Source organism: Genypterus blacodes, unplaced genomic scaffold (genome assembly GCF_046128005.1).
Source record: "Genypterus blacodes isolate CSIRO-AG114 ecotype Tasmania unplaced genomic scaffold, CSIRO-AGI_Gbla_v1 ptg000438l_1, whole genome shotgun sequence".
NCBI lineage: Eukaryota > Metazoa > Chordata > Actinopteri > Ophidiiformes > Ophidiidae > Genypterus > Genypterus blacodes.
Window position 1 is genome coordinate 5027565 of NW_027467208.1, and position 26036 is coordinate 5053600.

At 41.7% G+C, this 26036-nt stretch overlaps 4 protein-coding genes and 1 long non-coding RNA gene across 5 annotated transcripts; 4 read left to right on the forward strand and 1 right to left on the reverse strand.

Moving 5' to 3' along the window:
- Positions 1 to 18: 18 nt before the first annotated feature.
- LOC142989569 (uncharacterized) lies at positions 19 to 4118 on the forward strand. Its single transcript, XR_012960701.1, has 3 exons — positions 19 to 170; positions 3642 to 3738; positions 3985 to 4118. It is a non-coding gene; the product is annotated as an uncharacterized LOC142989569 (long non-coding RNA).
- Positions 705 to 3429, reverse strand: oscp1a (organic solute carrier partner 1a). The gene is made up of 9 exons (XM_076139471.1): positions 3318 to 3429; positions 2894 to 3048; positions 2604 to 2771; positions 2377 to 2457; positions 2180 to 2283; positions 1514 to 1667; positions 1092 to 1282; positions 908 to 962; positions 705 to 827 (listed from the first exon to the last, which is right to left on the reverse strand). Exons 1-9 carry the CDS (start codon positions 3427 to 3429, stop codon positions 705 to 707), a joined length of 1143 nt encoding a protein of 380 aa, XP_075995586.1.
- A 241-nt stretch (positions 4119 to 4359) lies between the features above and the next one.
- LOC142989827 (1-phosphatidylinositol phosphodiesterase-like) lies at positions 4360 to 6164 on the forward strand. Its single transcript, XM_076139523.1, has 2 exons — positions 4360 to 5607; positions 6020 to 6164. The coding sequence occupies exons 1-2, from the start codon at positions 4436 to 4438 to the stop codon at positions 6108 to 6110; spliced, it is 1263 nt and encodes a 420-aa protein (XP_075995638.1). The 5' UTR covers positions 4360 to 4435; the 3' UTR covers positions 6111 to 6164.
- Positions 6165 to 12650: 6486 nt separating this feature from the next.
- On the forward strand, positions 12651 to 18033 carry zc3h12ab (zinc finger CCCH-type containing 12Ab). Its single transcript, XM_076139589.1, has 6 exons — positions 12651 to 12802; positions 13356 to 13833; positions 15142 to 15281; positions 15765 to 15999; positions 16122 to 16222; positions 16370 to 18033. Exons 2-6 carry the CDS (start codon positions 13391 to 13393, stop codon positions 17371 to 17373), a joined length of 1923 nt encoding a protein of 640 aa, XP_075995704.1. The 5' UTR covers positions 12651 to 12802; positions 13356 to 13390; the 3' UTR covers positions 17374 to 18033.
- A 3240-nt stretch (positions 18034 to 21273) lies between these two features.
- Positions 21274 to 23703, forward strand: smim13 (small integral membrane protein 13). The gene is made up of 2 exons (XM_076139618.1): positions 21274 to 21792; positions 22312 to 23703. Exons 1-2 carry the CDS (start codon positions 21717 to 21719, stop codon positions 22503 to 22505), a joined length of 270 nt encoding a protein of 89 aa, XP_075995733.1. The 5' UTR covers positions 21274 to 21716; the 3' UTR covers positions 22506 to 23703.
- The last annotated feature ends 2333 nt before the right edge of the window (positions 23704 to 26036 follow it).

The window sequence follows — 26036 nt, forward strand, 5'->3', positions numbered from 1 at the left end:
AATGTGTAAACTAGGAGTATTCCTACATTTTTGTAATTTTCGGAAGGTTTTTAATATTTTAAGAGACCAGCCTTCTTGTTGAATCTCGGGTGGGAAAGGCGTTATATTGCAGCGTATCACAACACCGCCGTCTGCTGTTCATTTGTAAATACTACATGATACAACTCACAGTAAGTATGTAATCCTTCATTTGTCAAAACGTATGAGAACGTATTTGAAAGCAGACACTCTCATTTAGGGAGATTTGATTATGTCTTTATAAACATGCAACATATTTGGTGACATATAAAAAGAAAAATCAGATTTGACATTTTGCTCATTAAACATGTACATGACTCTTTTGGCGCAAGCTCCTACTAATAACAATCATTTAGTTAAAAACAGAAGACACATTGTTCAATAATTGTTTTAATGGAAAATGTATTTAAATTACCATAGAAAACACATAACCAAAATGGAAGCTTTTACAATCTGTAATCAAGTCATGTGATCCTTTTTAAGTGCGAGCCGCTTCAGAATATTAATGGTTACCAGAATTGCAATGAATGTTTTACTTGACAGATGTCAGTTCAATTCGAGAACCTGAACCTGAGATACAAGATGTAAAATGGAGGCTAAAATGTCTTTCTTACTGTATACAACCTTTTCCATCTCACTTCAATGACTGTAAGAATTCAGTCAGAACAAAGAGGCAGAACATATAATCATAGATCATCCATCATGGCCAACAGGTCTTCTCCTTTGTTGTTGCTGGGATTTTCAGCGTGCTCTTCATGATTGGCAAACTCTCCAGCGATCCGAGCCAGCTCAGTACTGGCCTGCACATCCTGAAACAAACAAAAGCCAAACTCTTAGAACTCTGAGGTCTTTCATGTGGTATGGTTAGTACTTCATATCCAAACCTTACCTGCATTGCTTGAATATTTATCACACTGGACGTCCCCGGTCCACCAGAATCTCCCCTGTTTAACAAAATACAAGTCTTGTCTACAGGATCAAGATGTATAAACTAAAGCTGACACACATTTCAAAATCTGCAGCATTGTTTCTGTTCGCTGGAGAGTCCTGTTTGGTAAAGAAATAGCACTCACGCCTCTTCCTCCTGCTGGTCTGTCGTAAACAAGTTTATCCGAAAACCGGGTTCAGCATTCAGTTTGTTGTCATTACCCTGCACGCTCCCCATCAAACGGGCCAACAGGTTCAGTTCCTCTTTGGCCAGCGGGTTTGGAGTATCGTCTCTCTGCAGTATAGAGGAGGTGTTTACATGATGGCTGTGCATGAACTCAAAGCCTTAGAACTAGAGCGTATGCATTGCAAACAACAATAGCAGATTGAGGTCTTGAGCTCGTATATTTAGATTAAGGCTTTGAGTGAGTATTACCTTCCCACAGGGAGCCTTACATGTGTGTGTCTCCTCCAGATGGTTCATGCTGTATCTTTTAATTCATGAAAAACAAAAATAGGGAAACAGAAGAAAGGTTATCCACACCCTGACATGTTAAACATTCATAGCAGTGGTGATGGTTTTGCATACACACATGTTCAAGCCCAGTCTGATGACTCGGTCCCCATTCAGGTCAAAACATCCCTCTCTGATGGCACTGGTGTAACTTCCACCTGTGGGGAACTCACATCGCTTCACCTCTCTTCCCTTAATGTCAAACATCCTGCACACAAGGATGAGAAGTTAAAGTACTTGTAGTGAGGAATAGACCCTGTCACTGTGTTCAAACTGCTGATGCATTACAGAAAATCCCCAAATTGGAGACATGAAATAAGAAAAAATCCCAAAAGACAGTCAGGTTCTGCTTTCAGTTGAAGAATTACTTGTTATTAATAAGAGTAAAAACTCTCAGCCTGAAATCTAAATGCAGTTTGTCATTGATTGACTAGTTATCAGTAGTAGTACTCCATTCAGGTGTGTAGGGTTCCTTGTGTATGTTGGTCCACTGTTAACATACATGAATTTAACAGAAACATCCTCTGTGTCACCTGCTACACCCCAGGGCTTCTGCTTCGAGGCCTTAAGTGACTTAATCTAAGCAAATACAAACGCTTGCTAGTATGCAAATCAAATGTACTTAAGGAAAGGCACTGCCGTGTGAAGAGACTGAGTAAAATGACACTGTGTAGATGAAATGACACAGAAAATGACCTGCCCTGCCTGTAACCCGCCCACCTTATCAGCCCTGGGACATCTACGCCACGAGGCACAGGGCCCAAGGTCGAGAGGGCAAAGCGGCCGCAGGGTTTCTGGACTTTGATGTTCAGTAAAAGTGAAACCTAGTTGAGGGAAGAGAAATAAATAGCTGATTGAGAAAAATAGAGATAGAACAGAACTGGTCACGTTGTCGCAACACTCGGTAGAAGACTTACACGGACATGAGTGTCTTGAAAAAATATAAGCAGTGTTTGTCTGAGGAGTTGGAATTCCCCTTCTGACAAGGAAGAATAAGCCTACACATGAGGAAGAGCAGAAACAGGTCACACAGGAAGCAATGTACCTGCATATCTCAATGCTGACAGCTGGAACATACAAAGACAGCAATTAGAGTCGTAAAATATAGATTAAGTATTGAAATACAATAAGGTTAGACTGATACCTCTATGATCTTCCTGTGAGCTTCATCCACTTGATTGCTTATCACTGGAATGTCCTTTACAAAATGCCTGATGGCGTCGATGTGGTTGTAGGTGATGAGCAGCAGGTCTTTGGGCCGCGGACAAAGGAATATTTGATATTTGAAAGCCATGATCATCAACTCATAAAGCTGTGCGTGTGATCAAAGCGAGGAAGAGGACATGATGAATGATGATCGTAAAACAAAAACAGGTTCCCCCACAAGAAACACCTTCATTTAAAGTGGTAAGATTACACTTAATTACAGCGTACCCTGTCCATGCTGGCCGAGTTCAGCCTCATGATGGAGGCGTGAGCCAAACGAGTCAGCACTACTTTCAGCGTGTTGTGAGAATACAGCAGCTGAGGTTTGAGAAGTTCGTCCATGAAGGCTTTGCTGAAAATTGCCCCAATAATGTCATTCAACACTGTAAGGAGAAAACCACAACTTAGTTATTTCACCACTGAACGCTGGATTTGCTATTCTAAATAATATTGCTGCCACCATTGTGCCATAGGCGGATGTGTACCTCTTCTTCTGTCACTGTCTGACCACATCCCTGCAGTGAGTCCGTTTCCGGCAAAAAGAAAGCATACATGGGTCACTCACTTCAGCAAAAAGTGATGAATGTGTTCATTGTATCGGCTGACAGCTACAGTGCATCTTATCACATGAACTCCATGAACTGTCAAGTACCTGTATCTGACTTCTGCTCTGCTGAGATGGTAGCTTGAAGACGTTGGTCCAGTATGTAAATCATTTCCCCGCCAAGATTAATGAAAAGCAGAGGGAGGGTTCTCATAGACATCTTGCAAAGTCGGAGATAGGATTGACGCCAATCGAAAATTTAAAGAAAGTGTTGCAAAAGTCGGCGTTTCAGGTAGCTGAGCCTCCTGCAGATGAGAAAAGGTCTTGTCATCTCAAAGGCACTGACTGATTGCTCATGTTAAGTGTGTGTGTTTTGCCGCTGCAGACAGAACTGTTCAGGTTAAGTCTTCCCATGTGATCATCCCTCTCTAGACGATAACCTCGCTCACTAAGATGTAACAGGTGGTGAGGAAGAGGATCAAGTGGCCCGGATAAGCATGACGTGACAGCACAGCACAACCAAACAGAGGTGAACAGCTTTACATGAACTACTACTGCTAAGCTTAAATTAAGTTTATGGATGAATGTACTGTATGTGACCACATTTATGTCCCTTTCTTCATTTGTCCTGTCTATCAAAGCAAATACAAGATAAAAGAGTAGAAACATGCAAATACTTTATCTTTGGTGGAGTGGAAGATAGGGCTGGGGTTGGGTCAATGGGAAACAACTGCCATCATCATTATCACATACTGCTCAACGTTTGTGTCCACAGTTAAGCCTTAGGAGTTGAGAGAAAATATTTCACCAATGGACAGCTGGGACAGAGACGTAAAGACATTCAGGAATATAACCTGCACAAGTGCTGGCTGATTTCACTGGACCAAAGATTAGCCCACAAACCAACTATGAAGATCCACCAGTGCCTCTGCCTGCTCTCTCTGTAAGTAAAATTAAACCAAAAATTTGGAGGAAAGTGCTATTTTGTATCACTTAATATGATTTGCTGATATGTTTTGGACATATTTGGATAGATGCCCTGGTTTTGCTTATTTAAATGAATTTCTAGTATTTGAAAACACAGTTATTTCACCCAGACTATTCAAACAAATAAAATGTCTATGACTTCTCCTCTCCCCAGAGCTGTTGTGATCTCCTGCTCAGGTGCAGAGACAGGTTTCAGTGATGACCAAGCATTAAATCAAAGATTCTATAAACTGACATGGATGGAGTCTATACCTGATGCTACTCCACTCTCAACTATTTCCATTCCTGGATCTCACGAGAGTTTAACACTGTATGGAGGAATATTTGTTAGATGTCAATCATGGACCTTAGACAAACAACTTCAAGTTGGACTGCGATATTTTGATGTGCACGCTGGAATCTGGTTTCCTGGCAAAGAAGTTGGCATTTGGAATAGTGCAATGGTTTTTTGGCAACATATTCAATTTTCAGAAGTTCTGAAAATCATTTTAGAGTTCTTAACACAAAATAAGAGTGAGACCGTACTTTTAAAGGTCACATTACATGGATTTTACCAAAAACAAGCCACAGAAAAGATTATGAAATTGATAGAACAATTTAGAGATAGAATATGGACTGAGTTGGAAGTTCCAAACATGCAACAGGCAAGGGGGAAAATTGTATTTCTTCAGAGTGACACTCTCTCTACTGGAACCAAGAACTATAATTCATTTTTCCTTGAAAATAATCAATTTATCAAGATGAAAGAAAAGCTCAAGGAAGCCCAGACAGAACTCTGTGGTCGCAAAATTATTCTGACTGATGTTACAACATATTTTAAAAACCCTAAGACAGTCGCAAAAACATTCAACCAGCAGCTTAATAACATCATAGTAGAAAATCAAATGTCTTTAAATCCACGTTGCTTGGGTGTTTTAAGTCTAACTTACCCAAGTCCAGATCTCATTGAAAAAATCATTGAAATCAATCCATGTATTTGTAGTAAAGGTGGAGAATATGCAGAGATAGCTAGTGAGCCAGCCACCACACCACAACCAGCAGTGGCTGAACCATCAACTACATCTGGACCATCAACTGAACCAACATCAGAACACAGCTCTGAATCTCCTGAACCACAAACCCCATCTTTTCCAGAATCTGCAACACAATCACCTGCACCTGAGCAAGTATCAGAAACATCAGTAGAACCACCAAATACATCTGAACCAGAATCACCAACACCAGAACATGAATATGAATCACCTGAACAACAAACTACAACTGAAGAACCCGGTACGGAATCAGCAACATCTGAGCAAGTTGCAGAACCATCAGCAGAACCACCAAATACATCTGAACCAGAATCACCAACACCAGAACAAGACTCTGAATCATCTGAACAACAGAATACAACTGAAGAACCAAGTACGGAGTCACCAACATCCGAGCAAGTTTCAGAACCATCAGTAGATCCACCAAATACATCTGAACCAGAATCACCCACACCAGAACATGACTCTGAATCACCCGAGCAACCGACTACAACTGAAGAACCTAGTAAGGAATCATCAACATCTGATCAAGTTGCAGAACCATCAGCAGAACCACCAAATACATCTGAACCAGAATCATCAACACCAGAACAAGACTCGGAATCAGCTGAGCAACAGAATACAACTGAAGAATCGGGTACGGAGTCACCAACATCAGAGCAAGTTGCAGAACCATCAGCAGAACCACCAAATACATCTGAACCAGAATCACCAACACCAGAACATGACTCTGAATCACCTGAACAACAGACTACAACTGAAGAACCTAGTACAGAATTATCAACACCTGAGCAAGTTGCAGAACCGTCAGCAGAACCACCAAATACATCTGAACCAGAATCACCGACACCAGAACAAGACTCTGAATCATCTGAATCACTAACCACAACTGAAGAACCTAGTACGGAATTATCAACATCTGAGCAAGTTTCAGAACCATCAGCAGAACCACCTAATACATCTGAACCAGAATCACCAACACCAGAACAAGACTCTGAATCACCTGAGCAACAGACTACAACTGAAGAACCTAGTACGGAACCATCAACATCCGAGAAAGTTGCAGAACCATCAGCAGAACCACCAAATACATCTGAACCAGAATCACCAACACCAGAACAAGACTCTGAATCATCTGAACAACAGAATACAACTGAAGAACCTAGTACGGAATCATCAACACCTGAGCAAGTAGCAGAACCATCAGCAGAACCACCAAATACATCTGAACCTGAATCAGCAACACCAGAACATGACTCTGAATCACCTGAACAACAGACTACAATTGAAGAACCTAGTACAGAATCATCAACACCTGAGCAAGTTGCAGAACCATCAGCAGAACCACCAAATACATCTGAACCAGAATCACCAACACCAGAACAAGACTCTGAATCATCTGAACAACAGAATACAACAGAAGAACCTACTACGGAATCAACAACATCAGAGCAAGTTGCAGAACCATCAGCAGAACCACCAAATACATCTGAGCCAGAATCACCGACACCAGAACATGACTCTGAATCACCTGAACAACAGACTACAACTGTAGAAATGAGTACGGAATCGTCAACATCCGAGCAAGTCGCAGAACCATCAGCAGAACCACCAAATACATCTGAAGAATCGAGTACGGAGTCACCAACATCAGAGCAAGTTGCAGAACCATCAGCAGAACCACCAAATACATCTGAACCAGAATCGCCAACACCAGAACATGACTCTGAATCAGCTGAGCAACAGACTACAACTGAGGAATCTAGTATGGAATCATCAACACCTGAGCAAGTTGCAGAACCATCAGCAGAACCACCTAATACATCTGAACCAGAATCACCAACACCAGAACAAGACTCTGAATCACCTGGGCAACAGACTACAACTGAAGAACCTAGTACGGAACCATCAACATCCGAGAAAGTTTCAGAACCATCAGCAGAACCACCAAATACATCTGAGCCAGAATCACCAACACCAGAACAAGACTCTGAATCATCTGAACAACAGACTACAACTGAAGAACCTAGTATGGAATCATCAACACCTGAGCAAGTTGCAGAACCATCAGCAGAACCACCAAATACATCTGAACCAGAATCACCAACACCAGAACAAGACTCTGAATCATCTGAACAACAGAATACAACAGAAGAACCTACTACGGAATCAACAACATCAGAGCAAGTTGCAGAACCATCAGCAGAACCACCAAATACATCTGAACCTGAATCAGCAACACCAGAACATGACTCTGAACCATCTGAACAACGGACTACAACTGAAGAACCCAGTACAGAATCATCAACATCTGAGCAAGTTGCAGAACCATCAGCAGAACCACCAAATACATCTGAACCAGAATCACCAACACCAGAACAAGACTCTGAATCAGCTGAGCAACAGACTACAACTGAGGAATCTAGTATGGAATCATCAACACCTGAACAAGTTGCAGAACCATCAGCAGAACCACCAAATACATCTGAGCCAGAATCACCAACACCAGAACAAGACTCTGAATCATCTGAACAACAGACTACAACTGAAGAATCGAGTACGGAGTCACCAACATCAGAGCAAGTTTCAGAACCATCAGCAGAACCACCAAATACATCTGAACCAGAATCACCAACACCAGAAAAAGACTCTGAATCACCTGAGCAACAGACTACAACTGAAGAACCCAGTACAGAATCATCAACATCCGAGCAAGTTGCAGAACCATTAGCAGAACCACCAAATACATCTGAACCAGAATCACCAATACCAGAACATGACTCTGAATCCCCTGAACAACCGACTACAACTGAGGAATCTAGTATGGAATCATCAACACCTGAGCAAGTTGCAGAACCATCAGCAGAACCACCAAATACATCTGAACCAGAATCACCAACACCAGAACAAGACTCTGAATCAGCTGAGCAACAGACTACAACTGAGGAATCTAGTATGGAATCATCAACACCTGAACAAGTTGCAGAACCATCAGCAGAACCACCAAATACATCTGAGCCAGAATCACCAACACCAGAACAAGACTCTGAATCATCTGAACAACAGACTACAACTGAAGAATCGAGTACGGAGTCACCAACATCAGAGCAAGTTTCAGAACCATCAGCAGAACCACCAAATACATCTGAACCAGAATCACCAACACCAGAAAAAGACTCTGAATCACCTGAGCAACAGACTACAACTGAAGAACCTAGTATGGAATCATCAACACCTGAGCAAGTTGCAGAACCATCAGCAGAACCACCAAATACATCTGAACCAGAATCACCAATACCAGAACATGACTCTGAATCCCCTGAACAACCGACTACAACTGAGGAATCTAGTATGGAATCATCAACACCTGAGCAAGTTGCAGAACCATCAGCAGAACCACCAAATACATCTGAACCAGAATCACCAACACCAGAACAAGACTCTGAATCATCTGAACAACAGACTACAACTGAAGAATCGAGTACGGAGTCACCAACATCAGAGCAAGTTGCAGAACCATCAGCAGAACCACCAAATACATCTGAGCCCGAATCACCAACACCAGAACATGACTCTGAATCCCCTGAACAACAGACTACAACTGAAGAACCTAGTACAGAATCATCAACATCTGAGCAAGTTGCAGAACCATCAGCAGAACCACCAAATACATCTGAACCAGAATCGCCAACACCAGAACATGACTCTGAATCAGCTGAGCAACAGACTACAACTGAGGAATCTAGTATGGAATCATCAACACCTGAGCAAGTTGCAGAACCATCAGTAGATCCACCAAATACATCTGAACCAGAATCGCCAACACCAGAACAAGACTCTGAATCACCTGAACAACAGACTACAACTGAAGAACCTAGTACAGAATTATCAACACCTGAGCAAGTTGCAGAACCGTCAGCAGAACCACCAAATACTTCTGAACCAGAATCACCGACACCAGAACAAGACTCTGAATCATCTGAATCACTTACCACAACTGAAGAACCTAGTACGGAATTATCAACATCTGAGCAAGTTTCAGAACCATCAGCAGAACCAACTTATACATCTGAACCAGAATCACCAACACCAGAACAAGACTCTGAATCACCTGAGCAACAGACTACAACTGAAGAACCTAGTACGGAACCATCAACATCCGAGAAAGTTGCAGAACCATCAGCAGAACCACCAAATACATCTGAGCCAGAATCACCAACACCAGAACAAGACTCTGAATCATCTGAACAACAGAATACAACTGAAGAACCTAGTATGGAATCATCAACACCTGAGCAAGTTGCAGAACCATCAGCAGAACCACCAAATACATCTGAACCAGAATCACCAACACCAGAACAAGACTCTGAACCATCTGAACAACAGAATACAACAGAAGAACCTAGTACGGAATCAACAACATCAGAGCAAGTTGCAGAACCATCAGCAGAACCACCAAATACATCTGAGCCAGAATCACCAACACCAGAACATGACTCTGAATCACCTGAACAACAGACTACAACTGCAGAAATGAGTACGGAATTGTCAACATCTGAGCAAGTTGCAGAAACATCAGCAGAACCACCAAATACATCTGAACCAGAATCACCAACACCAGAACAAGACTCTGAATCATCTGAACAACAGAATACAACTGATGAACCTAGTTCGGAATCATCAACACCTGAGCAAGTAGCAGAACCATCAGCAGAACCACCTACATCTGAACCTGAATCAGCAACACCAGAACATGACTCTGAATCACCTGAACAACAGACTACAATTGAAGAACCTAGTACAGAATCATCAACACCTGAGCAAGTTGCAGAACCATTAGCAGAACCACCAAATACATCTGAACCAGAATCACCAACACCAGAACATGACTCTGAATCATCTGAACAACAGAATACAACTGAAGAACCTAGTATGGAATCATCAACACCTGAGCAAGTTGCAGAACCATCAGCAGAACCACCAAATACATCTGAACCAGAATCACAGACACTAGAACATGACTCTGAATCACCTGAGCAACAGAATACAACTGAAGAACCTAATAAGGAATCATCAACATCTGAGAAAGTTTCAGAACCATCAGCAGAACCACCAAATACATCTGAACCAGAATCACCAACACCAGAACAAGACTCTGAATCATCTGAACAACAGAATACAACTGAAGAACCTAGTATGGAATCATCAACACCTGAGCAAGTTGCAGAACCATCAGCAGAACCACCAAATACATCTGAGCCAGAATCACCAACACCAGAACAAGACTCTGAATCATCTGAACAACAGAATACAACTGAAGAACCTAGTATGGAATCATCAACACCTGAGCAAGTTGCAGAACCATTAGCAGAACCACCAAATACATCTGAACCAGAATCACCAACACCAGAACATGACTCTGAATCATCTGAACAACAGAATACAACTGAAGAACCTAGTATGGAATCATCAACACCTGAGCAAGTTGCAGAACCATTAGCAGAACCACCAAATACATCTGAACCAGAATCACCAACACCAGAACATGACTCTGAATCATCTGAACAACAGAATACAACTGAAGAACCTAGTACAGAATCATCAACATCTGAGCAAGTTTCTGAACCATTAACAGAACCACAAACTACATCCGGACAATCACCCGAAACAGAATCTCCAACATCTGAGCAGGTGACAGAACAAGCAACTGCGCCACAAACCTCTTCTGAACCAGAATCCACAAAGGACCCACCATCACCTAAGCAATTTTCAGAACCACCAACTACTCCTCGAACATCAACTGAACCAGGATCACCAACATCTAAGTGGCAGTCAGAACCTGAACCACCAACCAAACCAAAATATGAGCCACCCACTTCAGAGCAACGACAAGAACAACCATATGAGCCAAATATTGAACCTGTTGGCATACTCGAGCCACATCCAGTTATTATTGCTGAAATGTCACCAATAGAGCCGATGCCAAAGATACAGTGGCGACAACGCAGTTGCACTTAAAGGAAAAAGTATGATAAAGCACAATTAATTATATGATATAAATGCTGCATGGTAAAACTGTGGCATGTTCTTTGCCCATTAAATATTGTAATGAAAATGTATTGTATGTTTTTTGGAGTAATTTTCCATTTTTATGTATATTAGTGCTACTACTTCTACTACTACTAACAATAGGAATACTGCTGCATTTAAATCAGATAACTACAGAATTATTTATTTGAAAATTTTGATTTGATGTAAAAAATGAAATAATAAATCATACAACACACTGTGGAAGTACGGCAATATGCTTGATTAAATATCTACACCAAAGGGGATAAACGTTGCGCTTTGGGATTCTTTTCTAAAGGATAAATCAGCAGTTATTTTACAAATTCTGAGTGTACTGCTGTAATTCTAATGCTCTTTTTCTTTTGTAAGATTTGTGAGGTCATCAATCTCTTCAACAATCCAGGGAATATTGTGACGTGCAGACTGAAGGGTGATCTACAGTCAGTCACATACTGTTCTGCCAGTATGCAAATAACTTAAGAGAAGTCTCCTCCTCTTAAAGGAAGTAAAGTGAAGATAATGAAGCAACTCATGCTTCACATCTCTTTAGGTAACAAAACAAATCCCAAAAATAAAATCCTACGACTAAATGTTTGAACACTGTCACAGCAATACCTTCCTGAATGGTTTCAGTATAAAGTATATAAGCTATTGGCTCATATCCAATTTGATGACTTGTCTACTGATAGTCAATAAGATAATAAACGAATACTACATTGCAGAGTACCGCAGACAGGTCTATTGCAGATGTTACGTGATTTTAAATTGATGATGGTTACCTCAAGAGGGCACCATTATAACACAATGTATCCTCAATTTGTAAAACACAGTATGGTGAGTGTTGTGACACAATGAATATACAGTATATATCTATATATATTCAGAAGAGGAAGAAGTATACTCAAATCCGTAACATTAGTAAAAAATACTAATACCACAACAAATTTGACTCTAACTAAATACATATTAGCAGTAAAAATGGACAAAAGTTAAAACACTTTGTTGTTATAGTATTAACAACTGTATTTCAATCTTAAAAATTCAAAATACAAGTGTTGTTGTAAACTTTGAAGTTTTAATCTGCAGTCAACAGATAAATGTAGCAATAGAAAAAGAGAATATTCTTGTTTTTAGCGGAGTAGAAGAAGAACGAGGGTCGTCAAATAAATCATGTCAGATGTCAAGTATCTGTGTGTCGCTCTTCTGATAAGTTACAGTTTCATTTTGCCCTTTCCTTTATTCAACGCACAGTAAATGATGACTGATCATGTTTTACCTTAGTTTCATGCTGTAATCCAGCATGTGACCCGATTTCCAAACCGCCCGCTGATTGGCTGCTGACGCGAACAAAAAGACAAAAACAACTTCCTTCCACCGGCACACAACTCAACTCACAAATCATCGGGATTGCAGCTGCGGACCAGAGTCAGGTTTTACACTTGGCTTTCGAAACAAGTTTAACAAAGAAGATCACTTTATATTTTGGAGGATCCAGCGACTCCGCAGGTAAGCTTCTTCGTCTTTGATTAAGTTGATCTCGGGTTCTTGCGGAAGCAGCTGGACATGTTTTTATGACGTTTCATAGGCGAGGACTCGGGACTCTACAGGTACACAGATAAGGCAAACTACAGGTTGGTGCCCTGGAGCGAGTGAGAGATAGTCCGGTTTAAGTGTAATTTTATCCATTTGTGTTGTGACAGAATGACACAATCGTCTCCATTTGCATCACAAGCTTGTTCTTCCTGATCCGCCAAGTCTTTATTAAAAGCAGCGGTTTAGTCAAAGTTGTATTAAATGTGTAGCCTATTTATTGTTTACTCTATAAAATGACCAAAATGAAGACAAATGTCATTCATAAATTCTTCCAGCTTAACAATGATTTAAAACCCCCTTAAATTATGAAATGTATAATGGTACAAAATAAATAAAGGCAGCATTTCTCACATTTGAGTATCTGTAACCAGTAAATATTATATTTTACAAGATAAACAACTGAAATACTTTGATTAACTTTTTCATTGTTTTAATAATTTTCTCTTGATAAACTTTTGATAAACAGGTGGAACGTCACCTGGCAGCTCTGAAGAAGAAGAGATGAATGTTGATGTCCCTTCCATCCCAACACTGTTCCCATGGAGTAAAACCCACAATCTAACCCGCCTGGCAGAGACGGACTCCGCCACATGGATCATGGACCCTGAGCATGACCCGTCTGCAGACACACACAAGGAGGCCCAGCTAGACTTCTTTCACAAGCTCGGCTACTCCACCGCGCAGGTGCGGGCTGTTCTGCAGAAGTTCGGCCTGAACACGGACACGGACAAGGTTCTGGGGGAGCTTGTTCGAGCCGGTGCTGGACCAGAGGGCAGACAGGGGCCTGTGACCACAGTGTCTGTAGTGGTGCCCAGGGGGGATCTGATCCAGGCCCCCACCCAGGCCCTTCTGCTACCTGTTTCTCCCCAGAGCAGAGAGGAGTCCAGTGAGGATGGGGACGTTCTGAGACCAGTCGTTATAGACGGGAGCAACGTAGCTATGAGGTGAGGAAAAAGCTCTTCATATTTCTCTGCTTTTAGCATGTTTTCATCATTTAATTACTCTTTGCGAATTGAAGCACACACTGAAGAGAAATGGAGCAATCACACATAAATAACAACAAATTTCCTAACATGTTTGTATCACAGACAACACAGGTGTGGCATAATTGTTGTTTGTTGTCTTTTATGTGGTGAATGCGTGAGTTATCCTCTCTTTGAACATTGTCATTATTATTATTATTATTATTAAATTGGGTCCTCATTGTGGCACAGTTGAGGCTTTGTCACCGAGTTCAGCAACAGACACCGTACAGGAAATAGGTCAGAGAATGATATTGCAAAAATGCAAAACGGTTGTAGTGTGTGCACTCTGTTATCTCATTGCGCTCAATGAAGAGAGCACACACCTTCACTTTTTCCTCTTGGCTGTCTCAGCCAGACACGCCTGTGCAGGCATGTACCTGACTAGCTGCTCCAATATGCAAATCTGGGCCCATGTATGAGGACCTTCTTGTTACCCCAGGGAACATCGCTGCTTACTGAAAAACACATCAGTTCACTAGCTGGCCAGACTGCATTTCTTTTTTCTACAGCTTCTCCTTTAGCTTCAACCTTGACACTCTCAAATCCCACCGTGGAACTGCTGCATTTCACAATAGATTTCTGCTGAGAGTAATAAACAGGGACAGTTACATTATGGCTCCATTTGTCATTGTTGACAGTTTTTACAAATCATTTAGTGTGTTACTGCAGCTTTAGAATATCTGTTTTGTGCTATGTTCTCTATATTTCTGAGGGAAAACTGTTTCTTTTTACTCCAGTGCAGCGTATCTTACTCATTTACTTAAGTCCACTCGGTCTAAACCACTGAGACCAAACTCATTACTGTCAACAGTTAAACTAACTGAAATACATTTAATAATTTCAGATGCGATTAGATGGACGTCAGTTATGCTATTAAGTTGTTGTGCTTCAGTTCCAGACACTCCCGGAATCTTCCGTTTTGAATGTTCTCTGACACAGAACATGTGTCTGTCATTTCATCAAGCTGAACCTGTCTGACACAACTGCTCTTGTTCTCTTGCGGGCATCATATTTGCATAGCAAATGCTGTGACAGAGAGAATAGACAAGAGTCAAACACTATAGAGTAACTGCCCAATTATGATAATAGCCCCGTCATTATATATATAGTTTATATGTAAAATGACAGCTGTGTTTGACAGAGCGCACCCTGTTAATGATTTACCATGATGAATAAAGTAGTCCTAGTCCCTAATCCATTATTCCTTGTTTGTTTCCATTCATTCAGCCATGGGAACAAGGAAGTCTTCTCTTGTCTGGGAATCCAGTTTGCGGTGAACTTCTTCCTGGATAGAGGACACACTAATATCACCGTGTTTGTTCCCCTGTGGAGGAAAGAACAGCCAAGGCCTGATGTGCCAATCACAGGTAAAACGACGGGACTTCACCTTTGTTTAATAATGTGTCCTTCCTCCTCCCCTGGTCACAGTGGTTTGTGCAACAAGGCCCTTGTTAATTAGAGCCAAGGCACGTATGGGTTGCTGTGAAGTATCTGGGCCTACAATGCTGATTTCAGGGATTTTAAATAGGTTTTTGCCACATTGCACCATATTTTTGACCTTTTTAAGAAGTGGGTTTCGGTTGATATACTTGATAGAACCAGAGTATATTGGGAAATGACTTCATCCACATGGCAGGATATGGTTTGCTGTGAGGCAACTACAGATCCTCAGAGTAAACTGGATTGCACAAAAAGGGGAAATCTCAATGTAGGTAGTCTTTCCTAATCAGTCCAGCTGTGAACAACCACAAAGGCTATTATAGCATACCAATGAAGTCAAAAGTGTTTATGTGTGAATAAGTGACCGTATGTCGTAACCTCTGTACTGTGATGTCATTCTCGGTGTGAAGATCAACACATACTAAGAGACCTGGAGAAGAGGAAGATTCTGGTGTTTACTCCTTCACGGCGTGTGGCAGGCAAACGGGTGGTGTGTCACGACGACCGCTTTATCGTCAAGCTGGCTTACGAGTCCGACGGAATTGTCGTGTCCAATGACACGTATCGGGACCTTCAGGGAGAGAAGCCGGAGTGGAAGCGATTCATTGAGGAGAGGCTGCTGATGTTCTCCTTTGTTAACAATAAGTGAGTTCTGCTGTCCTGAGAGAGGGGCTTCTGCTGTTTCATCTGCTGAACCCACAGATACATTATGAGTCACTTGATGATGAAAATGTCAAACCAAACCTTTGTGTCTCACCCCATCTCAGGTTCATGCCCCCTGATGATCCTCTGGGACGACATGGACCAACCCTGGAAAACTTCCTGAGGCGGGTTCCAAAGATTCACAAAAAACAGCTGTGTCCTTACGGTGAGATCACAACACTGTGTTGGAATATTACAATACTGATAATTTACTAAAAATGCATACAGACAAAACAAAAAGCCCCATTTGTAGACGAACAACATTCCGATCATGTGTCAGCCACTGAACTAATCCTATGTGTTGTTCATTCAGGAAAGAAATGCACTTACGGAATCAAATGTAAGTTCCACCATCCTGAGAGAGCCAACCAATCTCATCTTTCTGTCGCTGATGAGCTTCGGGAGAAAGTGAAACAGCCTTCAACAGCTCTCAGACAATCTGCAGCCAGCCCTAGTCCTGGACCTGTCCAAAGCATGTCATTGGTAGAAGAGATGGCACAGAAACTGACTCTAGAACAGGGTAATCGTATCATGATGAAAGATTATCCAAGCGAAAATGACGCACAGGTGAAAGGAAGTCACCGCTCCAGCAAAAGGGCCTCACCGAGAAAAGAGAAGACCAGCCAACACTCCCGGTCTGACCTTAGCTCTGTGCAGCATGGAAGTTCTCAGGAGCAGCTGGACTCCGGTTTGGGCTCCATAGATAACCAGCCAATGGACGCTCCTTGGAGTCATTCTGATCACCAGTATGGGACCGGGTACGGGAGCCGCCAGTCCACCCACAGTTTAAGGCAACACTACGGCCCCCCGAGGAACACACCATGCATCTGCTGCTCCCACACACCTCCATCTCTGCGGACCAAGTCTGGTTTCCAAAATCAGAACAAGCATCACAGCTTGGGGCCAACCAGCAGCCAAAGCTATGACATGATGTCCTACGGCCCGTCTCATTACCACGGCTACGGTGCATATCCGGCCAGCACGCGTGCTTACAGCCAGCCAGCAGACTTGCAGCATAGCCACAGAGTCCACGGCCACCAGAAGCCGCAGCTATACTGGTCTGATCCCTTTGGCGGTCATCCTCAGGCAGTCCACTGCATGCCAGGTGAGCACTCGCACCCACAGTGGGAACCTTTGCAGGGGGCACAACCTTCCCCTCAGGGGGAGAAGAGAGAGGTTGTACGTAAGAAACTCCTCGCTATCTTCAATGCCAGCTTGGTGGACATGGCCATGGACATGTTTCCTCAGCTGATGGATCCACAGATGCTGGCTGCTGAGATCCTCATGCTCCAGAGTCAGAACGGAGGCCTGAGATAGGACAAGTAATGTGCCAGACTAAACCCGTCTTTCATGGAAAGATTGAGTGTCTGAGTATATATATATATTGTGGTATCCACCTCGTTACAATCTGTTTCTGCCAGGAATGATGTCAGCAATGTGAGATAAGTTGCCTCTGTGAATCAGATAACACATATTTAGTATAAAGCAAGCCGTTGATACAAATTGTATCTTTAATGGAAACATGGGGGAAAGAGGATTTTAATCCCTCTTTGGTTTTAAGTGGGGCTGTTATAACTGTTGTTTGTCACCGTTGAGATAAATGATGAATTTGGCGTACAACGCAAATTATTTTGTGTCATATTGGCACCGTGTGCCATTTTCTAAATTTCACAGCTACAGTATGTATGGCATTGGACTGGACAAAGAATCAAATGTCACTTTAACATAATGATGATAATAATGAATTATTGTGACACACAACAAAGGAAACTATTTTTATTTCAAATAAATGAGAAATTAAATAAAGATATTGCACAGTAATTTGGCTGTCAAACTTGTAGTTGACGGTTGCAAATGGAGTTAAGTGTTAAATTTCACTGAAGACTTGTCTGTATTATAAATAACTGATAAGTTATTTAGACGATATTGTATTTATGTTACTGACTAACTTGTATAATAAAAATGTGCCGTTTGTAATTTTGTGTCATGAATGTTAATACAGACAGACGTGCTCAAGAGCCAGTCTTAGACATTTTAAGGATTATTCCAATTTGGCTAATTCAGTATTGACTAATACAGGTGTCTGAAAATGAAATATGAAGCGTGATGTGTGAGTATCGAAGTCAAGTTCTCTAAAACGTTCTGCTCGATTGAGGGGGGGGGGAAACAGTAGTGACTCAAGATAAATATTTTGTCACTGGAACGTCCCCAGCTCGAGCCTGGAACTTTATTGTGTGACATCATCTTTTCTGTACCTCATATTTCCAGTCCGTCTTGTCCGTGATCAAATATAGAGTAAACAATAATGAGTAGGTTTTCAAATGTAAAACCAAAAAAAGGCAACTGATTGTTATTACAGACAAGATGAATGTCAAATAAACCACAAACAACACATTTTAGTATTGTGTGTCTAAATCTTACATTGACAAATCTTTATCCATCAAATGAGGTCAGATGTGTTTGCATTAACAGCAGTTAAGCGGGGGATGCCGGGAAACTGGAGCAGACATTTAAATAAGTTTTTAACAGCTGAGAATGTACTTAATAAGCAGTGGAAATTGCCAAGTCAGGCACATTCGAGCCGTTAGAGATATAAAAAAGAGTTGCACACACAATGAGTTATCATATCATCTGGACTTTCCCTGGTTACTGCACTGCATGGCATTGCCTAAACCCGCAACACACACATGTTCACCTGTGCTGTTTCTACTGAAATAGGGATGTGGAAAAAGGAAGTGAACAGATGTCTCATTGTCCAGTTGCACAACAGTGTAGATATTGTAAGATAAAGTGAGACTTTGCCCCATGGTTATGTGTAAATTGGGCAATTACAGAAACAAGTAATCAGGTCAGTATCAAAATACAAACGGAAGTAGCAAGACATTGTCAGTGTGGGCAATTCCCTTAATAATAAAAGATTTCAAGTATCAAAAAGGATAATCTGTTCAGAATTGTTCATGTAATCCCGCTAACACTATTATTAGACACAAATTAATACATGAATACACGATGTCCTCCTGAATTATGTAAGCAACATATTGGCTTGGTTCCACTTAGGTGTGTCATTGAGTCAGCGTGCACAATTGAATGTCTCTGACACCCCTAAATGGAATGCAGCCGGTATTAAAACATCTGATCAAAGACAAAGGATGTCTTTAAAGGTGTTAAGACTGACTAGACCTTGTCTCAGGATTGTGAGTGCATACACAGACCATCTCTCACCAGCGTCCCGGAATATCCTCACGTGTTGTTTGCGCCTGACTGGGCGGTTTTAGGTGTAGTATTGTTGAGAGACAATAGCAGCAATCGCTTCACCTAACTTCAACCCTGAAAATAATTTTTAGGGTTGTTGTATTATGGTCATCACAAACATGTTAGAGGAATGATTTGTTAATCTGTTTCATTTTATTTTTAACACCAATACCAGAGATTTCCATGATGTCATTAGGGTAATTTTTCACCAGTGAACAGACATTAATGTGTTAACTCCGTAGAATCCCCCTTTATACATTTCCTGGCTGTGTAACAAAGAAAAACATGATAAAAATGATACCACTTAACCGTCTCTTTATCTGAATGTGTTTCCTGCAAAACTTCCTGCAGTATACTCGGCTCTTGCCGCTTGTCACAATTAGACATTCAATGGCCTCAAGGTGCGGTTGATAAGTAAACCTTAAATTGCTAAGATACTAACAAACACACAGACGTATTTATTTCAAGAAGGCTGACTCATCCTCTATTTGCTCCTCAGCAAGTATGCAAATATATAAGGTTAAGGAAGACTTGCCAGAGAATACACACATCTGCTAGTGAGCACAAGTCTGTACATGAAGCGGTGTCAGGAAAGGTCTAACAGAGCCGAGGGAGATTGAGATTGAGTAAAAGAAAAGTAGCGGACTGCACTCAATGCACATGATTGATAGATATTTTCACAGTGGTTGTTTTTACCAGAATGACGAAGGCCTCTTCCCGTAACACATCAGCAACACTGATAAGAAAGCAAAGGGGGGCACATCCTCATACAACATCTATGACCTAGTTTCGATGTGCTCAACCCTCTCAAAACCAGATTAACATCGGCAACTTATACCACTGATTCTTTTGAATTCTAGGGTATATCTGCCACCGCTGCATGGCCAATTTCTGGTCTGATGAATTCAATAATGAATCGTTTTCACACACTTTACATGGACACTGAGAATATTTTTACTCTTTTCTACTCTGAGTGCAAAATGTTCTTTGTACTGTGAGGTACAACAGCTTCAGCTCCACCTATGAATTCACTACCTTAGGAAAATTAAGGGTTATTATGTAATTGGAGCTGGCAGGGATTCGGCGTGTTGCAGCCATTACATTACAGCCATTCCTCCTGCAGAACTGATGGAGAACGCTTCTGAACGTTAGAGAGAACATTGAATGTTCTTAATATTTGTAGGATATGTGTACAATAGAGTGAAAGACTTGAGTTCTTCATATATAACGTGACCCTGGTACAATTGTTGCCATTATCTCCTTTAATGGCAATAATCAAGAGTGTAGGTTGTTTGAGTTGAATTCTTTGTACTTGTACCTATTTTTAGTTTAATAATTTGCATAGCCAGTGGATAACAAAACCAGAATGACTGTGTAGTTCCAACTTAAACCTTGGGTGGGTGCTGACGTAATTCAAAGCCTTAAACATGACAGGCAGGTTGCAACTACATAATCACTGTATTGTGGTCTGTCTGGCACATCACCTGACAGGAACACAAGGGTTATCATCAATTAACTGACATGAATGCAGTAGATATACAATTATTTTTGCTGATTGCTCTATTCACCTGTACAATTGTTAATAGTACTACATTATTTGTAAAATAACGGTGTGTGTTTTATTTTTAGATTTTAAGATTTACTATTTACTATTTACTATCTTGCTCTTATTATGTTGATTGTTGTTTGCACCAACTATCGAATTCCTTGTCAATGAAAACAAACTTGGCAATAAAGTTCTGCTGATTCTGATTCTGATGCGGAACAAACTGTACTTGTGAGGCCCAGGACTTTTCATTCAACCCTTATGTAATAGTAGCAGGCTATGGGTTGCAGTCGCATGAACACAAGCAGCTCAAGACTTTGAGGATGATGTCAGGAACTCCTTCGCATTTAAAGTCAGAAGCCGCATAGACGAGTCTTACAGAAAAGACTATATTACCCAGAAGGCATTTCGCGCGCAGTCGCAGTTCCCCCTGGCGCTGATTTTGTTGCGATCACCTTCTTTTGCAGTGCGTGTCTCTCCTGTGAGAATGTACATTTATGTCGCAGTAATGTAGCAAACGTTTCGCGGCAGAGGCACTTTACCCCGCTGGCTAAAGCCACAGTCCGGCTCGGCTTGAGGACTGTTTGCGAAGCTGCACCGGCTCGCCAAAATAGCTAGCTCGCTAACTAGCCACACGCTAACTAACCAGCTGGTCGGTAGCGCGTGCCGTTTGTTTTTCCCTTTCTCATCGTTAGCACAACGAAGCTAACTTGTTGACAATAGCCGCCATCGCAAACTATACTGTAACAGGCCACCACAGTCACCCAGCTGTCAACAGGAGGCACCGGTTTGTCTTGTGAGGCAAAACAAAACAATATTTCCGCCTCCTTATGCTGTTGTTGAACTCAAGTGTCCAGCAAAGATGTGGCAAAGTGTCGGGCTCACTCTGCTGGTTATTGTGGCCACGCTAGTGTGCGCGTTTCTCTTCGTGCTGTTCGGTGAGTTTAAAGGACAATAACTCTTAACTTTCTAAGCCAACCGAATCCTTAACGTTCCAGCCTTTTAAATATCAGACAGCTGCTTTATTTAATTGTGGACACAGGTATTTATAAGTATGTATTTTGTAGCTACGCAGCATGGCTACGCAGTTAGTAGAGGGAAAGTGATGATTCAGTGTACAAGTATCTTTAAAATTAGGTTTTGTGGCTGTCAGTGTATTAAGTTCCTTAGTTCAGTTCAGATTTCAGTCTGTTTCTATTTCGATCACGTAGAGGAGAGCAGTCTGGGAAAAGTCGAAACTTAACCATGACGTTTCTTTCCCCCCTCCCTTTTACACATCTGATTAACTTAAGTAAATAAGGAAAAAAATAGCTAATTTCTGTTCTAATCCATTTTTAAGTGTTGGTGTAACATGTGGATTCTTGTTTAATAGGAAAAGCAAAGTAGTAATGGACTGTTTAAGAGAACAAGAGTGACATAACACCACTAAATGATTGCTTTTCCTTCTGTGCCCTCAGGTTGGTATGTAGTGTGGCAGCTCTTCCTCTCCAAGTTCAAGTTCCTGCGTGAACTGGTCGGGGACGCCAGCACCCCTCAGGCCGAAACTCAGCCGTCCGAGACCAAGAGTGAGCGACCGTCCAACGCTCCTCCTCTGCGAAATCGTCCCAGGACCGCACGCCAAAGAGTTCCGTCTCCGGAAATCTCATCCTAAACTCATCCAGGTAGTCACTGTGTACGCTTCACATCTCTGCGTTCTGCTCGCGAAACGTCTCACTATGACTTCTCTACGTGCCGTGTTTGAACATTGAAGATGTTTCCACTGACCCTGAACGCCACACTACGTAAAGGACCTGTGTGAGTCGTAACCCCCTCCTCTTCACCGGGACACTTTAAACTGACCAGGCAGCTCTCCTGGTTTTCAAAAGGGAAAAGCCATTCAAATCACTGACCATTTCTGTCTGCCACCTCTTCACGTGGTGTGTGTGTGTGTGTGATTATATACAGTCGATTGTACCGAGCAGCCACTCTGAGGTTCCCCTCCTGGTCCTCCTGTCACGCTGCAATAGTGATGGTCAGCTGCCGATTAGCTGTCAAGCTGCTTCCTGCCACCTGTGTGGAGTACAAAGATGAGTTCTTCTGTTAATCCTCATATCATAACAACTCGTGTACACTCTTTGATCTTACACTTTTTAGCAGTGGCAACTTCTACCTTGAAAGTCAGCTGATAACTGTTTTTAAAAATGAGCTCGTCTACATCATTTCAAAAAGAACAACTCAAGATTCAAACTGAAAGATTGAATTTGTTTGACTGACACATTCATTTTTGTTTTTAACACAAATGTAATACCAGTGCAATGAAAGGAGAATGTATGTTGTGTTTTTTTTGTGTCTTGTACATTATACAGTGTGTATTATGGACCGCTGTGAGTATTTCACCATCACATACGGCACAACGCCTGACGGGAAAATGACATAAGGTGGTGTCATTCCAGTTGTGCAACATGTGACCTTTTCTTTTGACCTTTTCCTTTCCTGTTTTTATAGATTTTTACTTAGAGTCAGGAGAAGGAAAGGAGCGTTCACCCTCTGGTGTTGAGAATCGGTTACACACACACACATTGCTACCTGCAGATAATGTGCTGACTGAACCCTCTCCTGTGCCTCCAGTGCCTGTCTAGATGGCGTCCACTGTTTTGTTACACGGCCTCTTGTCTCGCCAACAATCTTGTGGTTTTCCTTACATAAATCAAGGCTGAACGGAGCTTAGTAACACCAGCAGAGAATCCCACGGGACTCCTGCACCTTGTGTCGGCGGCATCTGTGATTTTTGCATCGGAGTAGAACCTTCAAATAAACTGAAACGAGTGTGTGTCAGCCATGTGCGCTTTGCCTCTCTAGTGGAAACGTTACTGTATTTGAGGAAAAGGTCATTCTGGAAGGTAATGGTTGTACAAACGATTGCCGGTCCGGTTGATTTTGATTCAGGGTTGGTACACGTGCTGAAAATCCTTCAACGCTTTCATTTTCATTTGGGTTGTACAAGGTTGGAAAAGTGCTTGGGTTTTGAATTAAGTGCTTGAAACTGCTTGAAATAAAACTTGTAATTGCATTATTTTCATAATAAATCACTATCTGGTAGAATATTTCGCTTTCTAGATAAACAGGTGCCGCAGAAATACAATTCACATCATTTCTTAGTCCACCAGGAAATAAAGTGAAAGATATTACAAAAAATCTAACGTCAGTTCTTATTTCTCTTATCATTTCTGTTCACATTCTGTACCTAAATAATGTAGATCTGCCAACACAATACCATCATTTCCAAGATTTCAATTGTTCAAGTCTTTTCACCTTCACGTACGTGCACTTATACAGGTTGACCACAAGGGGGCAGCGTTGTACTGAAAGAAAATACCACTCTTAAAACTGGAGTCTCAGTTAAACAGTGCATAATTGAGGAGCACAGAGCCCGAATCACTCTGATTTAATATTGTCTGTTGACTATTTTGTAAGTATAAACAATAGCATGTGAGTAAAGATAAAGAATAAAATAATATTAACCAGAGTTCCTGAAACAAAGCACCACTGTGGAGCAAACAGAGACACCCGTATTGTTCTGCTACCTTTGCCTTTGGGCTCTTTTACCCAAATTTGATCCAATTAGAGTTCATTAATACACTGAAACAAACAATGCAGCATTTGTTAAAAGTCTTTAGTGAAACCGAATAACACAAACAAAAATACAATTCTTCTCTCCCCCCCAAACAACTCCAGTCTGAACCTGTCCCTCCGGCCAATTTCTTATTGCTCTCTTAAATTTTCCTCCCAGACTTCCATGCAGTGAGTGTATCTGTCCATAAGCCATTTTAAAGCCAGTCCAGCCTAAAAGACCATTTCAGGCTTGGACGAGATTCCATCCACTTTAACCTCAAGGGCTATTACCTTATTCGTTGACATGAGCGGGTGCCAAACACACAGGGTGCAGTCTACAGACAATAATGGACTTCTTGACGAGCCCAGTGACTATTTAAAGGGGAAACCAAGAGGCAAAATATGCTGCGTTTAAAGCCCAAATGTATTGAATATCCCTCATGGTAAGTAGTTCTGGACTCGTGCCTCTTTTTGTTTGAGCCGGTCAGCACTTTTGGAACTCATATTTTCATTTCATTGCCTGTACAGCTATAGTTTATAATTAAATATATATGCACATCTACAATAATTCATACAGTAAGTGGTGGGACTTATATGTTGGAAGAATCCACACGTTTAGAGTTGCATGTTGTAAACACTGGAACCAGATGGAGAGAAATGAAGAAACCACCCTGACAGCAAGCCCGGCGCTGAGACATACCTTAGCGTGTAGTTTTTGGACATGCTAATGATGCCACCACTGCCTCAGATCTGGCTGAGTACATTTCAAGAGCTACTGCCTTGCAGCTGGGGCCCCGCTGAGTGAAAACGCTGTAATTTCAGAGCCTGCAAATACTTTACAGGAAATGGCTGTGGTAAGCCAAGGAAATGACATAGACTCTCCACTCCTGACTCTCTCTCTCTCTCTCTCTCTCTCTCTCTCTCTCTCTCTCTCTCTCTCTCTCTATATATTTATATATATATATATATACAGTGAGAGCTTTGCCTTCTGCCTGCCTGGTTGACTGTAGGTATTGCGCAATACCTCTCTTACGACCTTTCACTTTTTTTTGCGCTTGCAGGCAGGTGAGCTTGACGTTTTGATTGCTGCTCCTCTTGTATATCACGGCAGTTTTCCATCTCAGCAATCCAACACCTGTTTGACTACTAGACAGTATCTCATAGGGCAGCAGGAAGACAACTGCTCTAGGGGTTTGAACAAAACGCCGCTTCAGCTATCTGTCTTTGCAGCACCTTGCATAGTCGTTTCTCTTGTGCAATTGTGGTAAACCAGACCGACTTTGATGAGATGTTTGGCACGCTGCCCTTTGTGACAGATTCATACAGAAGCTTCTGTTGCTGTTTTGCTTCCCTGAAGGGTCCGGGACTGTGCGTTCTGGCAGAGGTAGATGTTTTGGAGCTGCCAGGATGGAAATAGCTCATTGATTCATCAGACTCCCCTCAGGCTTCAACATTTACTTCAGCCAAAAGCCATTTCTCCCACTTGTTTAGTGCCACCAGATATTCCAAGATGCCATTATTAGCAGAGCATAAATCTGAGACAGATTTATAAGCTGGATGTGACGTTTCCTGATTTAATATGTCTGTCTGC